Genomic DNA, 24,208 nt, shown 5'->3' on the forward strand with positions numbered 1-24,208 from the left:
TGTGACACCCCTGGGGAAGGTTGCAATTTGAGCTGTGTTGCCTTTAGTATACAGTCGATTACACGCTCTATAAATCCTAATCTGCTTTCACACTTGTTTTACACAGGTATAATTTCATTGACTTCAGTAGAATTACTTTGGATTTATGCCTGTAGCGAAGTGAAGAAGGCCTATGCCTATCTCATTTTTATTAAACTTGGATGGTGGAGTATCTGTGTTTTCTCAATATCTATTTGAAACTAGGATTTGGATGAGATCTGAGATAACTAACTGGTTATACAGTTAAAAACAGTTGCTTTGGGTTTTCTTCAGAGTAGCAACTACAAAAGTAGTTGGTTTTTTTAAGGCTATGGGGCGGTGGATTCATCTCTCTAAGGGCCTGATCCTAGCACTCTGATTATGCAAACAGACAAAACTAAGGAGATTTTAGCTCTTGTATGAACTACAGGTTCAGGTCTGATGTTTACACAGGCCATGGTGTTTTCACTTGTGCTTATTATCAGCCTTTGCATGCAGTGTAGTGCTCTTCTCTTCATAGATACATTCATATATACAGTCTGTAAACATAACGGTCTATGTAAGTGCATCTGCAATGTTTCCTAGGGTTTACCCGCATATTCAGCAGAAGATGGAGAAGAAGGAATAATAGGTTTTCCAGGACTAAGGGTAAGTGGTTCATTAAAGATGAAATTCACCCCAGGGCAGAGAGCCATCTAACACCTGTTATATGGCCGTCAGATCAAGTCAGAGGTGAAGAAGCTATGTGTGGGAGTGGTTGTGCAACCTATCTGTGCCTAGTGGGACTGGAGAGGGAGAGGCCACTGAGACAGGCAAAGGGAGAAGCCACTGGCTCCACACTCATGCATATGAAGTGACTTGGACCCCCTCCATATTGGGGTCTATAGCCAATACTGCAGCCTATAGCAACTATAAAAGTCTGTGCTGAAACTCTATGACCTGTTTGCTGGTTTCAGGGGTGGATTCCATTTCTCCATCCCCTTCTTATCCTCACAAAGCCAAATTAATGGGTAAGGGAATACTGACTGTCACTCTTATTGTTTTTATTCATCTACACCCCAATAGAAAACATAAACCTGTTTGGGTGCAAAGATCTTGTAGCACACAGTTGGTGCTGCTCCATATCATTTGTCCTCATTGTACTGTTTCTGAAATGAACAAATATGGTGGAAAGCATAGGCAATATAAATATTTCTAAAAACACTCAGAAATCATAACATTCTTATGGTGGTTTTACAACATCTTGGAAAGAAAGAAAGAAAGAAAGAAAGAAAGAAAGAAAGAAAGAAAGAAAGAAAGAAAGAGATTAGCCTGTTCTGTTTGTACTGTGCATCTACTTATTAGAAAATGAGTCTATAAATTCTTCTTGTTATGGTCAGTTTTTTAAAAAGTTTTTAAAAGGGTTTCACTTTATTCTGCAAATGATGTTGTACTTTCATAGGGATTACCTGGTATCAATGGCATCCCAGGAGCTGCTGGGGAAAAAGTGAGTATTTAGCACAAAAATCAGATTTTGTCTCTAGCACACTGCTTTTAACATATGGAACTGACATCTTCAGATTATAGAAAAATACATGTTTTATCCTGGAAAATGACAGAGCATAATATCAATACAGAGTTTATTCTAACTGATACATTCTAATTTATTATTTACACAATGCTATAAGTGTACACAGCACTATATAACATGTAACATGTGCCAGACAAATAACATGCCCTACACAACAGACATTAGAACTTTAAGTTTTAAGTGGGCATAACAGTACATAAGAAATGCATATTCATTTAACATTTTACTAAATTACATCACAAAGAGCCAGTTTTGCACAGTATAAGTAACCCTTTGGAATATTCCATGCTTGACTTTTATATTTAGACTCACTAATTGAAAATCAAAGTGTATTCTACACATACTATAGGTATCAAATTCTGATCTCAGTTATACCTTGTAAATAAGATCAGAATATTGTCTGGACTCTCCAACGGCAATCAACTTGATTTTATGGACCAGGTGACGTCCTTGTTCTTTGGGGAATCCCAGTTATTTTAAAAGTGAGGGGGGAAAATTGGTCTGGTAATTAAAGCCTGTATTGCCATTTAGGAATATGTTTTCAGAGAGCTATGGAAGTGTATTCACAGTTCCCATCATTGCTGACGTGAGTTCTGTAACGTCTTTTATACCATACTGAAATGTGTTGTCCTTTAGATAATTTTCATCAAATGTTTTAGAGGTCTGTGATCCATGTGCCATCTTGAATTTCTGAGCACAAACCAAAAGGAGAGAGAGGAAAAACTAAGAAAAATCCTAGCTGATTCTCTGTCCATAGAAACACTCAATAATATCTAAAAGAAAATGTTGTCATATCTGGAAGCTCTCGTGCTTTTTATTTGTGTGCAGAAAATGGCTGCTTCTATCAGTGTTAGAAACCATGCCCATAAGATATTCAAATAAGTCTATGGATACAGGAATAAATGGTTTCTCTGTGCTTCTTGATTATGCTAAGGAATTTGGCAGCAAGGAATACTAATCCTTGTGTGAAATCCACAGCTCTTAAACTACTGTCAAAATGGCTAGTCTAGAAGAGAGAAAACTGTCAATAATATGTACATTAAGGGCTCTTTCCTTTTACTTAAGTAGGCTTGATATCTGCACCCATGTCAGAATCATTTATTGACCCCTTTTGTCCCTTTTTGAGTTTGAGTCTCGACAAAATTTTAGTAAAGGGTACATTTATTTCAATGAGATATAACTGGTAAATCATGACATCTGAAGGAGTAGGTTTCCCAATCTGTTATTCAGCAGCAAAAACATTTTTTTAAAATTAATTGTTTGACTCCCTTGAGAGAAGGAAGAACTATAGCTTAATCCTCTCAGTGTACTTAAAGTAAGCAGTAGATAGTTAGGAAACTCCTGGCTTCCTTTTTAGATATACAGCTCCACCTAGTGTGAAAGAGATTTTACATCTATTGCATAACAGTTGTTAGTTTTCTGACAATGTTTGACATATATTTCCATTGTGGATAACATCTTTGATCCCTGGGGGTCAGTTTGTGATATCTTGGGGAGTGTTGTGGTGTGTTGCAATGCTTTAAAACTGTGTAAATGTTTTCTGAAGCCAATTATTGAAATATCTGCTCTATTCAGGAGTTCACTACACTCTTCAGTTTTAGAGGCTGTGTATAAAAATGTTGGCTCAGATCCACAGCTAGTGTAAATTGCACAGCTTCTCTAACATCAGTGGATCCACAGTGACTTACAACAGCTGAGGCTCTGGCCACTATTTTATTTTAATGCTTTAACTTTTTAGAATTTCTGTTTTCTGGAGTACACGTGGACATTGTATCTAGAATTCAGTTCTAGAAATTTTTTTAAATAAAATAGAATAGTGCTGATTTTTCTCTCCCTTACACCTGAATAAATCAGGAATAATTCCATTGAAGTCAATGGAATTACACTGGTGTAAAACCAATGCATACGAGAGGAGACTTAAGCCTGGTATTTTCATATGCACAGCTCCATCAGCTGAAATATACACTAATGGGATACGATATATTGCACCCTGCTGACACAGGCTTCAGATTTAAGTCACTTCAGACATGTACCAGAAAGCTGGTATAGGCAAGCCCTGGAGGTGTCATTGTCTCAGTTAAAAGAATAAATCATTCAATTAATTAAAATGCTCTGTAGAGATATGTTTGTGATAAAACATTCTTACGGATATTGATAGTTTAGTTATGTAATCTGCAACAGTTGTGCATTTTGTATTGCAGTGATACCTAGAGGCCCCAGCCCCAGGATGCTTGATACTGTACAAACACATAATAAAGAAACAATTCCTGCCCTCAAGAGCTCACAACCTAAGTATAACTATGACTTTATTATAACAATGACACCTCTAGGGTGTAGCTCATTGGTATATTCTAGACAAGTTTCTCTGGCTGACCGACATGTGGAGGAAACCCCACTGTGCTGCAGAGTAAAAGAGGCACTGTGCATGTGCATTGTCTTCATGACACTATCTCCAAGGACTAGAGAGGATGGGCCATTTGCCTTCTCCTTGCCCCTTTTTTTTCTCAATCCAGAATGCAGGTTCCCATCGCAAGATCTTTTGAGAGCTCAACAGCTTCATTTCCTGCCCATTCTATAGTCCTCCAACCAGGCTATGTGGCAGGGCTGTACCAAGGCTTGGATTTGACCCAATATACAAAATATGTAACAGAAAAAACCTGAAAGGTAGAACTAAATTATTATTCCCAAGAGTAAATCCTGAGGGTGACAAACTTCTCAGCTTTGCTGCATGGTTCACACACCTTAACTGTGTTAGAGGAAACCACCATTCTCATGCTTTTAAAATGACTGCTGTGACAGATTAAAATAATGGCAACAAGCTGGCCTGCTGAAAAATCCTGTAACAAAATATTTTCACTCTTTGTCTGATTTAGAAAAAGGCAAGCATTTTGATATATATTTCAGGGTTTTCAAGGATTTGATGGCATGCCAGGCAGCAGTGGTCCTAAAGGAATGAAGGTACTTCTTTACTTTCCTGCACTAAAAGTGAATTTAATTTGTCAGAATTAGTAAACCAGACATAATTTTGCTTATGTTGTATCTGTTCATTAGAATAAAAATATAAGTGTTTGTTGCCATAATTGACTAGGCAGTTGTCTATGCTGCTTGGCCTCTGTCAGTAACCAGATACTTCAGAAGAAGGTGTAAAAATTCACAATATGTGCTTAACTGACACTGTATTACTATGGGGAGGGGGGGTGTGAATATTTTCTTTGTCCCCAACTGATGAAGAGAGTGGATGAGTGGGAGAATATGGATGAAAGAGAAAAAAGTAGAATGAGGATAACAAGTGGGAGAACCAGTGGAGAGGTGGTGTGAATGAAGAGAAATGCAAGGATTTTGTTGGCAACTTGGGGCCAGATGTTAAAGGTATTTAGTGCCTAGAAATGAAGATAGGCATCCAGTGGGATTTTCTATAGTACGTATGCAGGTTAAGTGCCTAATTCCCATTGAAATCAAAATCATTGGGACTTTGAAAATTCTATTAGGTGCCTATCTGCTGCTATGGTGCCTAAATATTTTTTTAAAAAACAGCCGTGTTAGTCTGTATCCACAAAAAGAAAAGGAGGACTTGTGGCACCTTAGAGACTAACACATTTATTTGAGCATAAGCTTTCGTGAGCTACAGCTCACTTCATCGGATGCAACAGCTCATGAAAGCTTATGCTTAAATAAATTGGTTAGTCTCTAAGGTGCCACAAGTCCTCCTTTTCTTTTTGCAGTTACAGACTAACACGGCTGCTACTCTGAAACCTAAATATTTTTTGAAAATCTGGCCCTTTGTGCAACGGACCCACATGCTCAAATTGTGCCTCACCACAAAATGGCGTAGGCACACTCTGAGTTCACACTCACACATCACACAATCTGATGCTTCGTTATCTATTTATACAGGGAGAGCAGGGTGAGAGAGGTTTTCAAGGACCACCTGTTTATACTCAGTATCCCATTCGAAGAAAAGGTATGTCTTCATGGCTCAGAATACTTGTGATGCTGATAGTTTATCCTTGTTTCTCCATCTTCCCCACACAGCAAAAGCGCAAAATGCAAAGAACTCTGCTCCTTTAGTAAAACTGATCTATATATGTGTTACTCATTTCAAACAATAGCGTACAAATAGTGTAAAGTTATCTTATTTTCAGGGAAGTTATCTTATTCCGTATCCCTCTTAGGCCTTGTCTTCACTCAGGAAAAAAAGGTGTGTTTTTAGCTCGAGTTAGCTATCTCAAAGTGAAGACAGGACAGCTGGTAGTTTTCGCATGAGTAAGCAGGCTGGGTTAAAGATGCTAGACTAGTCTTTAACTCAACCTGCTAACTCATGTTAGCACTCCTTTTTTTCCCCTAGTGAAGACAAAGCCTTGAGAGCTAAGAAAATGCCAACATTACAGTAAGTATTTTGTGACATTTACATGCAGTAATGGACAATTTAACAAAAAAAAAAATCACTGGTAACATGACAGGTGAGGTGAGCCACAGACTGATGTGAAATCAATATTCCAGACTGTTAAAATGCAACTGATGGGTGTACTTGAAGACCAGCCAAAAGAAACAGATTATTTTTTCCATAGCCAGAGCTTTAAACTAAATGTTCAGAAAGATTCCTGCAGTCTGGGCTCCTAAATGAGCTTAATCAAGGGCTTATCTACTGTGATGCGTCCCAAGGGATCCCAGGGTTGTGGGGTACCTCGCTACTACCTGCCCTTAACATGAGGAAGCCTTGCCTGTACCAGCCAGGGGTCACCACCAGCCACACGTAGCACAAGCACTTTCCTCACAGCTCGTGTGGGCTCCGCTGTCCCTCTGCAAGTTAACGATAGGCACGTTCCAACCTCCAAGTCCTCCATGCAACTCACTGGAGTACCCAGCCCCGATCCACTCACAGAACTGCAGATCTTCTGCTCCCTAAGGAACAGTACCCCACTGTTTACCAGTTACATTGTACAACATAGCTCTGCGTAACTCACAGCACTTAGAGAAAGCAAATATATGTTTATTTAACAAAGAATAGAGATTCATATGATAGCAAGCAGAAGTATTGGAAACAAAAGATTACATCTAAAGTAAAGCCATAACATGCATAGTAGAGCCTAAACTTAACAAATAGGACATTATTATGTCATAAGAGCAAAAGCTCACCCAAAATCCTTCCAGCATATTACAGCCAAGCACAGCTGTGATAATCGGTTCATGAAACAAGCCCTCTGTCACCTTACTTGTAGGTAAAAAGATACAAAGGTGCGCCGTAAAAAACCCTGATATAATAAAACAGTCCTTTGATCTTTATTCATAAACTGGACATCCTCCTGCTGTGTATTCCTTCCTGTAGATTTTTGACCTCTTGTTAAATTCTTAATCTTGATTAGTTGGTGGCTTAGTTTGTAGATGGGTATCCACTGTGATATATACAATACTTAATTTGTATATAACCAGGCAGATAGGAATGTCTGAAAGGAACATGTTTCTCACCAGAGGCGACGTGTGTGTGTGTGTGTGTGTGTGTGTGTGTGTGTGTAAATGCAGGGTCATGTGCTCTACCTGATTTCTGCCTTCCGTTTAGCAACAGCTTCTACACAGACATTTTCAAACTGGGGGCGGGGAGGCAGGGCATGAAGAAACATTTCCCAGGGGGGGTAAGCAACAATGCCAGGTGGCTAAGGCGAGCGCCGCCCGGTGGAGCTTGAGGAAGGACCACCACCTCCACCCCATGCCTCATCTCAGCAGCAGGGCTCAGGGAAGGAGTGCCACCTCCATCCCCGACTTACCTCAGCAGCGGGGCCAGGCTGGCACCACACAGTGGGACTTGGGCAAGGAGCGCCATCTCCACCCCTTGGCTCACCTCACAGTCTGGGTGGTCCACTTAGGGGAGTCAGGGGATGGAGGTAGGGCTCCCTTCCTAAGCCACCTGTTGTAGCCACTCCCCACCCTCCCGAACCTTCCGCTGTGCCCCGCTAGAGGGGTGTGCCACACAGTTTGAAAACCTCTATTCTAAATTCAGAGGTGACCCGTGGGGCGGTCACATGCCCCCCAGAACCTTTAAATTGTGCCCCCCACTGTTAACGGTTATGCATCACCTCTGTCTCTCACTGTTATATTTGGACCCAGCAGAGAAGGAGATAGATACAGACATAGGGAGCTGATAGAAACACAGCTCTCTACTTGCTTGCTTTATTGTTCTGGCAGCAAAACTGGTGCGAACACAAATGTGAGGTTCTGCAAGGGGGAGGCTTTGCACATATAAACATTTCTCCACACTGCTTTAAAAAAACCTTCCCAAATACATATACATTATCGTTTACATGGCTAACATGAAACACTATATAACCTCACTAAAAGTTGTAAGTGGACTACCCCAGACTCCCAAATTACAAGGAGTTATTCTGTCCTGGAATAGCAGCTCACTGAGTAAACCATTTATAAATTCAGGCACACAACTGGTTTTTGCACTGTGGTGGGCTGTACTGGCCCTTTTGAGGCCCCCTGCTGGAAGCCTTGTGGTCCTACCACATCCTGCCCCAGAAAAGAAACAGTAAAGGTGGGTCGTCCAGACCTGCCTAGAAAGGCTCCCTGGAAGCAGTCGATCAGAGCTCAGCAGGCTCAGATAAAAGGAGCTGCAGGGCCTGAGTAAGTCAGTTCCTGGCTCGGACCGGAAGGATGAGGAAGGCTGTTTTGTTTTACAACAACTGAAACCCAAAATTTGGCTTGGTTATTGGTTGTCCTGATGTCGGGGACCAGCAATTTTTTTTTCCAATGTGTGTGCAGACTGGCAGCCGATGGCACACAGACCGGCACCGGTCCGCGGACCACCAATTTGAGTAGCACTGCACTAGAGTGTAAGGCACCCACCAAAAGAGGAGGGAACCTTCCATGTGACCTAGTGCACCTCCTGTGAATGGGTATATTCACAGGTGCACTCCCACTTCACGCTTGGGAGCTCTGAAAGTAAATCTGCCCCCTTTAGTGCAAGGAAACTCCACACCACTCCCGATTGAACCCTAACCACTATATCCTCAGAGAAGCACAATCTGGGGATTTATGTATTCATACTGGCAGGCCTATGTTTCAGGTGGCAGCTGGCAGGTGTGTCCAGCCGAGAGCTAAGTGTGGCTGGGGATACACAGTAGAGGTATGCAGCTGTTGAAACTGTAAATGCAGATTTATTTTTCTTCACCTTTGTGTTTTCTTTAAAATGATAACTTTCTGCTAATGTTAACTTTAATAGGGCAATCCAGATATTATGATGTAACTTTTAATAATGCTAATTTTAAATATTTTCTTCTGCAAACCTAACTTCTTCTTAAACATTTCTGTCTGACAAGTTACAGGTATTTGTGTGTGGATCTTGTGCTGCTGTGAATACTGCGGCTTCTAATAGAACACTTTCTGGAATGTGTCACCAAATGAAGTAGCTGAATAGTCTAATTTATCTTTCAAGAATTACGGTTGGCTGAGCAATCGAGAACGTGCAGTGCTGCTTGTGTGTGTCGCAAAGATCAGCAGACTAACCTGTATTCCTGGGGATGGGGATGTATTTCAGGTGTAAGAGGTGATCCAGGATTGCCAGGTGTTCCTGGACCTGCAGGAGACCTGGGGGACCAAGGAGATCCTGGCCTTCCTGGTCTTCCTGGCTCGTCAGATGGCTTTCCTGGTAATATTCTGACATTTCATGATCTAAATATTGACTCACAACAATCCGCTGTGCTCCAATTTTAGTCAGAATTATTCTGGGGAGGCGGGCAGGAGTACATATGAAGACACATACGGAGCACAGAGTGCTGAAAGAGGCAGTGTGGTGTAGTGGATAAGGAACTGAACTGGTAATCAGGAGACCTGGATTCCATTCCGGTTTCTCCCACTAACTTCTGGTGCGACTCTGGGCAAAGTCACTTGCAAACAGGGGTAATGATACCTATCCACCTTGGTAACGTGCTTTGAATTGCTCAGATAAAAAGTGATATTATCACTATATACAGAATAGCTGCATTGTTTCCTCACATGGTGGAAGTAGTTATGCCTGCTTCCCCTCTATAACCTAGCATGCCTATCCTCTTAATCTGAGAGCATCTTTAAGAGATCATTCTCAATTTCTTGGGTGATGTGTTCCCATTTCAGATGGCTCTGAAAGAAGAGGTTTACGTGGGGAAATGGGTCCCAAAGGTTTTAGTGGAGAACCAGGTTTTCTAGCAACAAAGCCAGGTCCACCTGGTAGTGATGGTAAACTTGGACTTCCAGGATTCCCTGGCCCACCTGGCCCTCCAGGAACTCCAGGTAAGTGGCTAGAGATGCTGCCAAGCCGTAAGGTGTTTGGAGAATGAGCAGGTTTAATTTTAGGGTATCAGAAATGTCATTGTTTGATCATTTTCTAACAAGGCTTCTGGCATGTCAAGTTAATAGGTCAGATTGGGAGAGGAATGGGCATTCAATGATGGGAGGAGAATGTAGAGGAGTGATCGTATGCACGTGGGCAGGAGGGAGGGTGCCAAAAGGACAAAAAAACACAGGGAGAAAGCTGTGTTCACCTGATTTTCAAACATTAATAACAAAACCTGGAACACACGTCTGGTTGGTTTGTTTTGTGTTTTTTCTCATGGTTTGGATTTTTCAGCAGAGAAATTTTGCATAGTTCAAGTTTTGAGCAACAGGCATCCCTCATTGCTAGGGTTCCTTTTGTTCCTGAACTATTTTAAATAGTTGGGTCCATAGTTGAGTATGAAGGTGGCAAACATGAGCCATTGGTCTTGATACGCATTGGACAGGAAGGGGTGCAGCCTTCTGGCCAGCCAAAGATTTTTTAAAATGCTGACACTGATCATTATTTAGTTGTCTGTCTTTGAGCAGTGAGGAATCCAATAGAGGGCCGTGGGACTTTCAGCCACAATCACAGAACTGATTCCTTTGATGAGTAGCAAACTGCTAGCTCCATCTACCTTCCTGATACTTCCTTTTTTCTATCAATGTCACTTCTTCCTTGCCTGGGTTACATTTTAGCTAGCAGCTGTTCATCCAGGCACTATTCACTCAGGTACTGGGAGAGCTGAGTCAGGGTTCTGGATATCGTTTATATATTGCTGGTCAGTGGAGCTGGAACAAGTTTTATAGTGGGGGTGCTGAAGGGGAAGCTGTGTCTTTGGATTGTTATCACTACTTCAAGCCAGGGGGTGCACCAATACCCCCAGTTCCTGCACCTATGTTGCTGTTCTATATTGAAGACAGTAGTGTCTCATCATCTCCTCTCAAGATCTTATGTATACACTGACCATGAAGAATTTGTGATTTCTCCATGGGAAGACGTCAGGGAAAAGGTGCCTGTTTTGACTCTTTGTGAGCTACCTGAGAAGAATGGTCTAAAACAGCTGATCTCAATTCTGTCCAATCCCACTATGTCTCTGCTTAATGAGTGGTATCTAATGATCAGTCTTGTTGAAAGATACCAAAACATCTAGCAGTATTAGCATGGTTATCTCTCCATGGCTAAAAGAAAATAATCCAGCAATCTGATCTAGGAGTGAACACAAAAACATGGCTTTAAATATTTTTTTAAACTTTCATTGATGAAAGGATTGTGGACTAGATCCTGGCTTGTGATACAGTAGACCTTTCACGTAGGTACCATAAAACTGCCCTAAGTAGTCTGCCGAGCGTTCCCCTAACATGGAATAACTACTTCATCAAAGCACCCCCCACCCCCAACGTAGGAGGAGGGTCTGGAATGCTGAGGCAGTAGGGTAGGGCCAGAGTGTGATGTTCTTTCAGCTAGCCAGTGAAATTTGAAGCAGTGTTGAAGCTGCTCCAAGATATACCATGGGTTGAAACAGACCATGGAAATCCCAGAGATTGAGGAGGGGGATGTAAAGGATTGTGAACCAGATATCTTAAAGTCACCTTTCCACTGAACCAAGCAAAACTCTGGCACAGCTGGGGACATAGGCTTATGCATTGACTGAATTTACAGAGTAAACCCATGCAGTATACTCATTGTAAATAGACTGTCATTAATATACCCTGTGGAATTCTAAGTTTTAAGTATTTAGAAATGTTTTAGATATACTATATTATGTCAAATGTGGTACAACCAATACTGCATGTCAATAATACTGCAGTTATTTATTAACGGAATTGTGGTAGCACCTCTGAGCCTCAGAACCCATTGTGCTAGGTGCTGTACAAATACAGAACAAAAGGATTGTCCCTGCCCAAAGAGCTTACAATCTAAGTACAAGATGAGAGAAAACTGGTAGATACAGACAGACAGGGCAGCATGAGGAACCAGTGAGACAACACTGATCAACATGATAGGCAGGGGTCCCAGGACACCAGCTGCATAACCATTGTCAGGTTTTTTTATAGGCATCAGGGCAAAGAATTTTAAAGAGGATAATGAGGTGGCTTTGTTGTTGCTTACAGGGAGCTCACCCCAAGTGTGAGGGTTAACATGTTAGAAAGCACAAAGGTGCTAGTTTTAAAATTAAACAAGTATGTGATGAAGCCAACTGGTGACGCTGTCAGAGCAGAGGTGAAAGTTGACAACTAGATAACCTACAAGAGATGATGGGGAGGGGGGTGGGAGGGACAGTCTGTGAAGAGCCTAGAAAATGAAGACATGTAGTTTTACATTTGATGTGATGGGGAAGGGGGAGCCACTCAAAGGATGCAAAGCAATGAGCTAGCAAAATGATCATGTTTCGAATGGATGCAAGCAAGGGCTGTGTTTAGGCCATGTCGAGTTTAAGCTGACAGATGGACATCCCAGAGGCAACATCACATAGGCCGATACTTTTTAGTTTGGAAAGGAAGAGATCAATCTGGAGTGGAGAGGCAGATGAGAGTCATCAGCATAAAGATGATGATTGAATTTGTGTTTGTGCGTGAGATGGCCCTCTCCTCTTCTCTCTCTACTTCTTGTCCCTGGGCAAAGGAGGGAACTCTGTGGAGGGAGAATAAGGAGTAGTCTCAAAAGGACATGCTGAAGGAGAAGTTAGAGAGGTAGGAAGTGAACCAGGAGAGAACTGTGTCATGAGAGCTGAGGAAGGGCAGATTTCAAGAAAAGTATGGTTGATGGTGTCAAAGGCAGCTGACAGGTCAAGGACAATGAGGATAGAGCATCTGGCTAGGAAGAGGTCTTCAGAGACTTTGATGAGAGCAGTTTCAGTGCAGTGCAAGAGGCAGAAGCCCAACTGGAGGGGGTCTAGGATGGAATAGGAGGAGAGGAATTCCAGACATCAATTGTAAAATTATGTCCTATGAGCTTAGAGACTAAAGGGAGAAGGGAACAGGGTGATAGTTGAAGAGGCAAGTGGGTCAAGGATTTTGATAAGGTGGGAGAGACTAAAGCACCCTTGTATTGTATGGGAAGAGGAGAGTGAGAGGTGAAGGGGAAGGGAGGGGAGGAGAATGGAAGCAAGGGCAATAAGGAGAGGGGATGTGGTTCTGGGGGAATTGGAGGAGTTAGAGGTGAGCAGCTGAGAAACTTCTGTATCTGTGAGAAGGAGAGAGGGTAGGAGAGGAAGGGAAGGTGAGCAGAGGGGAAGGGGAAGGTCATGTCATATTTTGTCAATTTGCTCTTTGAAGAAACCTGTGAGACCCAGAGTAGAGAGGGAGATGAGGGCGGGAGAAGGGAGGGGGTGGAGGAAGAAGTCCAAGGTGGTGAAAAGATGGCTGAGACTGCAGGTGCAGGACTCAGGTTTGAGAAGTAGAGCTGCTTTGCTAGGAAAATGTCAGAACTGAAGGAGGAAAGAAGAAATGTACAGTGGAGGAAGTCAGCCTCGTCTCGGGATTTCTGCCAGAGACACACTGCAGCAAAAGAGCAGGAGCAGAGGAAGCGGGTGTTAGGGGTGAGCCTAGACTGGGGATGGACAAGGCAGACACAGAGAGAGTGGCAAAAAGAGAGTGAAAGAGTGAAAATATTGAGAGAATCAAAAACCATATCAATGGAAGACAGAGCAGGGAGGAGAGAACTGAGAGCAGAGAAAAAGTCAATGACATCGACGGTCTGGAAGTCATAAAAGAACCAGGTGGCCAGGCACGGTGAGGTGGGAGGAAAATGGGCAGTATCGAGAGAGACCAGTGATGGTCAGAGTGGGGCAGTTCAGCAATAGAGAGGTTAGTGAGCAGTGCTTTGAAAAGACCATGTCAAGTAAATGGCACTTTGGGTGAGTGTGAGAGTTGAACTGGGGCTGCAGGTCAAATGAAAAGGTGAGGGTGAGGAGATGGGAAGCTAAGGGGTGGGATGAGTCACCAACATTGAAGCTGAAGTCACCAAGGAGGAGTGTGGGACATTGTGAAGACAGAGCGCCAGGATTAAAAATGAGAAAGGCTGATGGGAAGGAGTCAGGTGGCTGGTAGATGACAGGAACACACAGGGAGAGAGAAGAGTCAGATGCAGTGCTGCTCAAAACAGGATAAAGATGGGAAGGAGGGCAGGAAGGGTAAATATACAAGACATTAATGCTGTATTTCAAATGCATTAACCTCATAGGCTATCCTTTTGGACTGAAGGGACGTCAAGGGGATCCAGGAGAGGCGGGCAGCCGAGGTTTCCCTGGGTTCCGAGGACAAAAAGGATTTAAAGGTAAGGCAGTACAAATAGAAAAGGAGTAATTGTGGTACCTTAGAGACTAACAAATTTATTTGAGCATAAGCTTTTGTGAGCTACAGCTCACTTCATCGGATTTGCATCACTTTTGCATCCGATGAAGTGAGCTGTAGCTCATGAAAGCTTATGCTCAAATAAATTTGTTAGTCTCTAAGGTGCCACAAGTACTCCTTTTCTTTTTGCGAATACAGACTAACACGGCTGCTACTCTGAAACAGAACAAATAGTGGGCCAAATCCAGAGGTCCCTATTCATCCAAAACACTCGCTGTGCTCAGGGTGAATTTTGCCTGAGCATGATCTGAACTAGGACTGCAGAATTTGACCTAGTGCTAACACAATAAGAAAAATATCTCATAGGGCTATTTCTTTTCCCCATAAAGCTCTTTTTTTATATACTTATGTCTTCATTAGGGATCAATCCTGGTCCCACTAACATAAATTGGAGTTTTGTCATCGACTTCAACAGGGCCATGAACCCCAATGTATTAAAGTTATCTTACCTAAGATTTCTCATAAGAAATTCTTCCAAATGTTTGTTTTCAATGAGTTTCTATGTTTTCCTCCCTCCCACATTTCTGCAGGTGAAACAGGGGACTGTAAATGTATTGAAAGTGAGGAAGCCAGACGGGGTCCTGCTGGTCCACCTGGTCCACCAGGTTTTCCAGGCCCAACTGGACATCCTGGGCGGAAAGGAGATAATGGAGATCAAGGTCAGCATGGTCTTCCAGGCTTCTCTGGTGCAAAAGTAAGTTATTTATTTCTTTAATTCATTTTTTTCAGAGACATACTAGAGCTTGTCAGGAAAAAAATTTTTCTTAAAATTGCTTCTTTTCACTGAAACTTTTCTTCAATATTCATATTTTTGCTTTAAATATTTATGAAAACCCAAATGTTTTTCATGAAAACAGATTTTTTGGCAAATCAAATCATTGTCCATCAAAAAATGTTTCAAAAAAAATTTTTCAACCAACTCTAATAAATCTACTGCTAGCTGACAAGATGATGATAATGCCAGTAGGGCTGGGTTTTAACGTTGTTTCTAACAAAATGCATGTGTCTAGTTGCTGAATTGTGAGAATCTTATTTGTGATATTATGTCTTCTTAAAAGCCACAAATCAATATTTTTGCGTTGTTGATAAAATAGCTACCTTACCAACAATTGTTTAAGAACATAACATAAGAACAGCCATACTGGGTCAGACCAAAGGTATCCTGTTTTCTGACTGCGGCCAATGCCAGGTGCCCCAGAGGGAATGAACAGAACAGGGAATCATCAAGCGATCCATTCTTGTCACCCCTTCCCAGCTTCTGGCAAACTGAGGCTGGGGACACCATCCCTGCCCATCCTGGCTAATAGCCATTGATGGACCTATCATCCATGAATGTATCTAGTTCTTTTTTGAACCCTGTTATAGTCTTGGCCTTCACAATATCCTCTGGCAAAGAGTTCCACAAGTTGACTGTGCATTGTGTGAAGAAATACTTCCTTTTGTTTGTTTTAAACCCGCTGCCCATTCATTTCATTTGGTGACCCCTAGTTCTTGTGTTATGAGGAGTAAATAACACCTTATTTACTTTCTTCACATCAGTCATGATTTTATAGACCTCTACTATATCCCCCCTTTCCAAGCTGAAAAGTCCCAATCTTATTAATCTCTCCTCATATGGAAGCTGTCCGTAACCCTAATAATTTTTTTTGCCCTTTTCTGAATCTTTTCCAATTCCAATTTATCGTCTTTGAGATGTGGCGACCACATCTGCATACAGTATTCAAGATGTGGGCGTGCCATGGATTTATAGAGGCAATATGATTTATAGAGGCAATAAATATTGCAATTTATAGAGACAATATTTATAGAGGTAATGTCATATTATCTATCCCTTTCTTAATAATTCCCAACATTCTGTTAGCTTTTTTTCCTGCCACTGGACACTGAGTGGATGTTTTCAAAGAACTATCCACAATGACTCCAAGATCTCTTTTTTCACTCAAAGGGAATATATTGTAACTGTTTTACAAGTGATTCTCACCAAACTAGCTTTGTTGTTCTTCACTCTGGAAGTTCTGATACCATGAAAGCTCATGCTCAAATAAATTGGTTAGTCTCTAAGGTGCCACAAGTACTCCTTTTCTTTTTGCGAATACAGACTAACACGGCTGTTACTCTGAAACATACCTAACAAGCCTGATCCTGCTCCCACTAAAATTCACACCACTGTTACACATCTGTTTTAATAACCACTTCTGGATTACAGTGTTCTACATAAAAGCAGAATTGGGCTTTGTGAACTGGATCCTCAATGAGACTGAGACTCTTGTTTTAGCAATGGAATTTTTGTAGAGCTGGTTAAAAATGTAGTTTATTTTAACAAAAAAATTCAAAGAAAATGATGATTTTTCATTTATATCAAATTTTTAATGGAATTTGTCAGGCTTTTGATGGAAAACTAAAACCCAACCAAAACTTTTTTTTTGGTTTTACAGCAACTGAAACCCAAAATTTGGCTTGGTTATTGGTTGTCCTAAACAGAACATAACAAAACTGATCTTTTGAGTCTTCTTCAAAAATTTTCTTTACAAGAAAATTTCCACCCCTCAAAACATATTTTTGACTAAAATATTTTCAACCAGTTGTAGGAGTTTGCCCAAACTTTTACAAGTAATATTTCTCTTTTATAACTGAAGATCTTCAATAACTTTGATCCAGACTTTACTGTCAGTTGCAACAAAGTCAGGAGTAACTCCGTAATTCATTGGATATATTCAGTCAATTATATTGAATGACACTGAATTCATTAGAATTAGTCCTGATTAACATAAATATAAGTGAAAAGAAAAGGAGTACTAGTGGCATCTTAGAGACTAACCAATTTATTTGAGCATAAGCTTTTGTGAGCTACAGCTCACTTCATCGGATAAGTTCCACTGAATGCATCTGATGAAGTGAGCTCTAGCTCACGAAAGCTTATGCTCAAATAAATTGGTTAGTCTCTAAGGTGCCACAAGTACTCCTTTTCTTTTTGCGAATACAGACTAACACGGCTGTTACTCTGAAACCTATAAATATAAGTGAAAACTGAATTTGACCCAAAGTGACTGAAGATGTTGAGCATGAAAGGAACAGAAAAATTAGCTGTAAAACTTTGGGCAAGCACCCAATGCTAAAATACATTATATACCATCTTTCAAAGCAAAATATAGAAAAGCTAAAATCACTTAACTAATACAGGTTTCAGAGTAGCAGCCGTGTTAGTCTGTATTCGCAAAAAGAAAAGGAGTACTTGTGGCATCTTAGAGACTAATCAATTTATTTGAGCATAAGCTTTCATGAGCTACAGCTCACTTCATCGGATGCATTCCGATGTCTCTAAGGTGCCACAAGTACTCCTTTTCTTTTCACTAATATAATGCAGTTACTCAAGACTTACAACTATTTAACTGAGGTCAGAATTTGGCCTCACATTAGATTCAAGGGCTTCCTTTGCCTTTAAAAAAGAACATCTGAAATACACATCTCTACACTGATATCTAAGGGCTTGCCTGTACAAATGCTTAGTTCATGGCAAGCTAGGGTCTAAATCTACCCTGCACTAACTTTCCACAAATTAAGTATCATGTGGACCCTGGTCTAAAGTTCTGTAGTGCACTCTGATCTATTCCCAGTTGAAAGTGGGGTAGATCTAAGTGCATTATGGAACTTCTAGGATAGCGTGGGGTAGATTTATACCAAAGCTTGCCATACATTTAAATGCAGCTTGTAAATATGAGTTGAGAAATCAGCTTCTGTTTATCATAGATTTGGTCTATACAAGACTTTATGGAAGTGTGAATCTCTATGTTGCATATATTCGGCAGCAGAGAAATAATTTCCATGTCTACTTTGGAGCCAAGAACTAGTAATTGATTTTGGAACATGAGTCTTCTAAGAAAATTAAAATGGAACTGGACAATTTACTTTATATTCTGTGTACCCTGGCACAAAGTAAAAGGAAGGCAGGGAAATCCATCAGACATGGCTCTTGGACTATTCAGCAGTAATATGTTTCTCACAACAAAAAACAGTGATATGAACATCTACTGGTGCAGAAAATGTTTGAATCTATAGCCTTCAGGCCCCAACACCTGCCTTATTTTTGGCCTTTAAACTAAGTCCCCGTGGCTTAAATCACCATAGTCACCATGCTGGCCGTACTTCCTTGGGATGGGCTTTGGTTCCAGATCACTGACTTGCAGCTTCAGGTGGATATCAGGGTGGTGTTGACTCCTGACCTGATCTTCGAAGGCCTATAGTTTAGGGTAAAATGGAATCTATCTGCTAAGCATGCTTATAGAAATAAGAATGGAAGTTGTTGAAGCTGTAACAGCAAGTATTTAATAATATATTTATTAAAAATAGACTTGGTTACAGGACTTAAGGAATTTCAGTGTTAAGGGCTTAGAGTGAGGCCTAGTAGAAGTTGGCAGTGGGTATAAGACAGCACAGTATCATGTGCTTGGCTGAAAGCTATGGAATGATACAAGCTTGACCTAAGGTTATATAATTTAGCAGTACATATCTTGTGATAGTTTACCAATGCATTTGTTGATAAACGGGTAAACCACAAACAAACAAATGGTAGCATCTTAGGGACTTTTTGTAATAACAGCTAACCACATCGATGTATCAAAACTATTGGGAAAGGGATTGATGCAAATGGTTGGGTTAACTGTCGGAAATGTAGTTATAATCAGCCGGAACACTGCAGATGAACATTCAGAACTCTAAAATTGGTCTGCCAGAATACTAAATGTGAATAGGGGGCTGAGAGCTGACTTGATCAGGTATGGTCCTGGATGTATATGGGTGGAATGGGAAAAGATGTATAACAGGTTGTCAGATAAATCCTAACTAGGACACCAGGATGATGACATGGGGCAACTGAGTAGGAAGCCTGGCCCAAATCCTTCCTCTTGGGGTGATCTTCACTTACTTTTAATTTTATCTTTGTTTCTAATGGTTTCCATAAGGTAGTAAGTGTGAACAATGCAGGAAACCACTTTCTTGTACTCATTCTTCTACTTATGTATAATTTTTCCTATTATTTTAATTATATTTGTATTAATGAAAGCTGATAAAGTTTCTGGGTGTGCTTTACCAATTTCATCTTCTTAATTAACTCAAAGTAGCTGCCTGAATAAAGAACCTGTTATTTGTGACACATGCACTTTGCACGCTAGATTAATCCTAGGCTACAGTGGTTTTGTAATCAGGACAAAGGACCAGGAATCAGGAGATCTGAGTTTTATTCTTACTTCTGACACAGATTTTCTGTGTGACTTAAGGCAAGTCATTTAACGTCCCTATACTTCAGTCTCCTCACCTATTAAATGTGGAAAATAATACTTTTCTACATCACACAGGTGTTGTGAGGCCTCCACATAGTATGATGCTGAGCAAAACCCACAAATAAATAAATAAAAATTCTCAGTTTTGTTTTCCTACTCTGGGAATTGGTTGCAGAATTTATCTTACTTCCCACTATAACTATAAGTAATTTGGTGTATTCCCTCAGTAGACTTTGCCCCTCCATAGGAGTCCCTGGCAATTGTAAAACTGCCGTTACCCCTCAGAATCCTGCATACAGTATAGATAGTGGTATTTCTACCTATCCTCCTTCTTGATCAAGTCTCCCTGGGGTTATGGGGCCAGGCACATGTACATTGCACCTGCCTGCGTCAGCAGGAACAAATCTGGACCACTATTATTTTATATTCTCCCAGAGGAGTCCATGGCATCTTACAGATATGTAAGAGGACAAGTTCCTTGTTCCAAGGAGTTTACTATCTAAAGTAGAGCGTCAACACACTGATTAAACATCAGGCTCAAGAATGGGAACACCATAGAGAAAATGATTAATAGAAAGAGATGTGAAATAAGTGCATTTTGAGGAGCTTTTTGAAGAACAGAGGGTCACTTGGTGCACAGGTTTACTTTTAACTATTGCTTTTCCATTTGTTTCCTAAATAAAGTTCTGATTAACTTTATTTAAAATGGATATCAACAGGGATTTCCCGGTGCAGTCGGATTTCCTGGGCCAAAAGGGGAGAAAGGAGATTCTAGATATGTTACAACAAAAGGTAAAGCAAGCAATCTACTTCCCTTGCAATTTGCAAATTACATATAAGCGTTTTGTCTAATGCAGGAGTAATTTCACATTGAGAGCACTTCTTTAGGTACCAAAGGAGACCCAGGAGGTCCTGGACTATCTGGCATTAAAGGTGAAGATGGGTTTCCAGGAAAAGATGGTATAGATGGCTTACCAGGGCTTCCTGGCCTTCCAGTAAGTAACAACTATATCCAATATTTGCTTACCATATTTAATTACAGACTTCTTTAGTTCAGCATCTCATAACCGAGCTGTCCTTCATGCCTCCATCATAAATTATTATCCTATCTTCACTGGTTGGTGATGCATTCACATATCAGATTTACATATTATATTAATTATTTTCCATTCTTTTCCCATTTTATTTAAGCAAATTAATGCCAGTTTATATCCCAGACAGGTCAGTTTGTTCCATCAATGATTTATTATTGGTTTTCCCTCCTTTTAAACTTACATAAAGTTATTTCACACTGAATATCTCTTGAGAGCTACATGGTTATAAAATGAAGTTATGGAGAGACAAAAATTAATCGCAGATCAGCTGCCTGACAGTGCATATTATGCTTTCACTAGGGTGATGCATCCTGAAAACATAAAGTCATCACATATTGACACAGCACTGGGCTCAGACATCATAACTAGAATTGGGCCAGACCCAGAACATCAAATCTGAATGCCTCTGATTGTTGTCATCAGTCAAATCTAAATCTGAAAAGGACCTATTTTCTGGTTCATTGTGACACCAATCTTGAAAGAACAGTTATTCTCATGATATTTTGGCTCAAGATGGCAGAAATGTCATTAGAACAGCGGATTAAGAAATATCTGTCATTTTGTAACAAAATCATATGAAAGCTCCCAAGATTTCAGAACTGTTATACCAGCCTAAATCTAATTTGGGTTCAAACACCAGGCCTGACCCATTTCTAATTGTAATGATTCCACTCCACAGTTAATTACTCTTTCTCTACAACTCCATTTGACACTTTCTACGCTCTCCTGCCTTTTCTGCTCTAGTTGTTCTGCCTTCTTTAAGAAAGGGGTCATGCTGTTTCTCCTCTCTCCTATTTCTCCTTACTTGATTGCTTGGGGAGATGTGAAATGATGTTGGTCACACTCTGATCAACTTACACAGTGCTACCTGGCCTGCCACGCATTTCTCGGCAGAGTAAGCAGCTCTCAGATCGAACCTACAGACTCCCCAAAAGTCACATTCAGCTTTACAGCCACAGGTGGTGTATGACTGGTTCACATAGCCCAAACAATGTGCATTCACCAGCCTTAGCCCTCTCAGGTGGAATGTTCTGTCAATGGATGTTTGTTTCGTTGGTACCATCCCTGTTTATACAACTTGGGACGGGTTCGGTCACAGAGACCCCCCTTGGGACTGTCACCTGATGTGTTGGAATTACCTCTGAGCCCATTTCCCTACCAGCTTGGGACTTCCAGAACCCTGCCTTGTTGAGCCAGACATGCTAGCCTGTTGCAACACAGACCCGGGGTCTGGGCCATGCCCCCAAAGCTGCAAACTTAACTGAAAACAGTTCAGCAGGTTACCTGTCTCCCGCACCCAGCTCCCAGTGGGATCCAAACCCCAAATAAATCCATTTTACTCTGTATAAAGCTTATACAGGGTAAATTCATAAATTGTTCACCCTCTATATCATTGATAGAGAGATATGCACAGCAATTTGCTCCCCCAGGTATTAATCACTTACTCTGGGTTCATTAATAAACAAAAGTGATTTTATTAAGTATAAAAAGTAGGATTTAAGTGGTTTCAAGTAATAACAGAGAGAACAAAGTAAGTCACCAAGCAAAATAAAGCAAAAACACGCAAGTCAAAGCATAATACATTAAGAAACTGAATACAGGTAATATCTCGCCCTCAGAGATGTTCCAATAAGCTTATTTCACAGACTAGACTCTTTCTTAGTCTGGGCCAGTCCTTTCTCCTGGTACAGTCCTTGTTGGATCCAGAAGACATTTCAGGTGGTAAGATGGGGTTTTCTCATGACTGGCCTCCTCCTTTGTCCTGCTTCACCCCCTTTTATAACTTTGGCACAAGACGGGAATCTTTTGTCTCTCTTGGTCCCCACCCTACCTTCTGAATGGAAAAGTACCAGATTTAAGATGGATTTCATTATCAGGTGACATGATCACATGTCACTGTAAAACCCCTAGTCTCCATTCCCCATGGGCTGGCCCACACGTACACAGGAAGACTTTCAAGTAACTAAGGCCATTTACAACTGATTATTTCTGGAGCACCCTTAATAGCCTCCACTTAATATATTTACATCAGTGATACAAGTTTATATCATATTCTCCTAACTCCAGATATAGAAATAATACATGCAGATAAATAGGATGAACACACCTAATAGATTACAGGCTTTTTAATGACACCATACAAGGGGTATTTAGCATAAAGCATATTCCAGTTATGTCATATTCATAAGAATACTTCCATAAAGTATATGGAGTGCAATGTCACACATCTAAGTTAACATGTTACCTTATTACGTTTAAGATTTTTTTGCTGATGTCACCCTTGTAAATGGCCATGATACATGGAAACTGACCATCTACCAATTACTAATAATAAGAAAAATTGTTTAATTGTTTGGGTGAGGTTTATTCTTATGCAAAGTCAAAGTGCCCATCTCTGTATATTTAATCTGTTTTCCCATAGGGTGATGGTGTAAGAGGTTCACCAGGGGACCCTGGTTATCCAGGAACACAAGGTGAAAAAGGCTTTCTGGGAGAAACTGGTCTGCCAGGTGCAGGCTTACCTGGCCCAAAAGGATACCATGGCCCTCCAGGTGACTCTGGAACATATGGAAATCCAGGGCTTCAAGGTCCCCCAGGTCCTCGAGGTACACCTGCCCAATTAGGTATGTGTGATCACATGTCTCTTATGTTAAAGTCATTAGGGATCAGTACTGGGTCATATGCAAAACATCATGTAAATCTACTCACTGACAAGGCAGTATAGTGAGTCTGTATGAATAAGAAGGAGTTTGTTATATTATCTGGTCAGAAATCGAACAGAAATACTTCAATAGTTTCCTTTCAGATATTTAAATAAAGTTTACAAATTTGGCACTATTAGCTAGTAAAACCTTAACTTTTTTGAGCGAGGGGAAAGAACATATTACTTATACATACCTTGCGTTTTGGCTGTCTTTCCTTGGGTCGGTCCCAATCAAACCTACTCCATTAATTGACCAGAGATAAGAGAGAAGCGTGAACACCCTCCCCCATCCCCCGCCCCGCTCCTCATCAGGGCATAAATATTGATCCTTTAAAGCTCTCTGACTGGGATCTTGGTACCCAACCAGAGGTCCCTCAATTATTTGGTGCCGTTGCTAGACTGCAGGGCTGGTCTCAGTATACTAGCCTTTTCATGTGTAAGGGGAAGGGAGAGGAAGATCTGTCATTTCTTATTTCTCACTGTATATCAAAAACAAATATTTTACTTCATTACATGAACTCTCCTTTGTTAGAATTAGATGCGGCTCACCATTTTTTCCAAGTATTTTAAAACTAGTGGCTGTCTTTTCATTCTTTAATTTATGAGACTTATCCAGTGCACAATAATTTAGACACAGTGCATCAGCTGATGCTGTAATAGGCATCTGCAGTTAGAACTGAGAAGTTTGGGTTTTGTAATTTTTCACATTTTGTTTAAAATGCTAAGAGTCTATCTTGCTTGTTTCTCTTTTCTCATACTTCCCGGGTAGATTGTAACCAAGTTACTGAAGATCTTTCTAGGGGAGATGGCACCAAGACAGTTTGGTCAGGTACAGTACAGAAATAAGATGGCTTGGAAACATTTTAATCTTTCGATCTCTGGGGCACATACAGCATGACAACGT

The 24,208-nt window shown here is 40.8% G+C and overlaps 1 protein-coding gene across 2 annotated transcripts in view; it reads left to right on the top strand.

Moving 5' to 3' along the window:
* COL4A2 (collagen type IV alpha 2 chain) overlaps positions 1 to 24,208 on the top strand; it is a 245,114-nt gene that overhangs the window by 165,914 nt on the left and 54,992 nt on the right. For both annotated transcript variants that reach the window (XM_048855079.2, XM_075129799.1), the window contains exons 15-26: positions 604 to 666; positions 1,460 to 1,504; positions 4,493 to 4,546; positions 5,483 to 5,549; positions 9,123 to 9,233; positions 9,698 to 9,853; positions 14,061 to 14,153; positions 14,761 to 14,924; positions 20,226 to 20,298; positions 20,395 to 20,501; positions 23,023 to 23,224; positions 24,074 to 24,133. In XM_048855079.2, the coding sequence (XP_048711036.2) occupies positions 604 to 666; positions 1,460 to 1,504; positions 4,493 to 4,546; positions 5,483 to 5,549; positions 9,123 to 9,233; positions 9,698 to 9,853; positions 14,061 to 14,153; positions 14,761 to 14,924; positions 20,226 to 20,298; positions 20,395 to 20,501; positions 23,023 to 23,224; positions 24,074 to 24,133 (1,195 nt within the window). The remainder of the gene's footprint in view (positions 1 to 603; positions 667 to 1,459; positions 1,505 to 4,492; positions 4,547 to 5,482; positions 5,550 to 9,122; positions 9,234 to 9,697; positions 9,854 to 14,060; positions 14,154 to 14,760; positions 14,925 to 20,225; positions 20,299 to 20,394; positions 20,502 to 23,022; positions 23,225 to 24,073; positions 24,134 to 24,208) is intronic.

This window comes from Caretta caretta, chromosome 1 (assembly GCF_965140235.1).
Source record: "Caretta caretta isolate rCarCar2 chromosome 1, rCarCar1.hap1, whole genome shotgun sequence".
Classification (NCBI taxonomy): Eukaryota; Metazoa; Chordata; order Testudines; family Cheloniidae; genus Caretta; species Caretta caretta.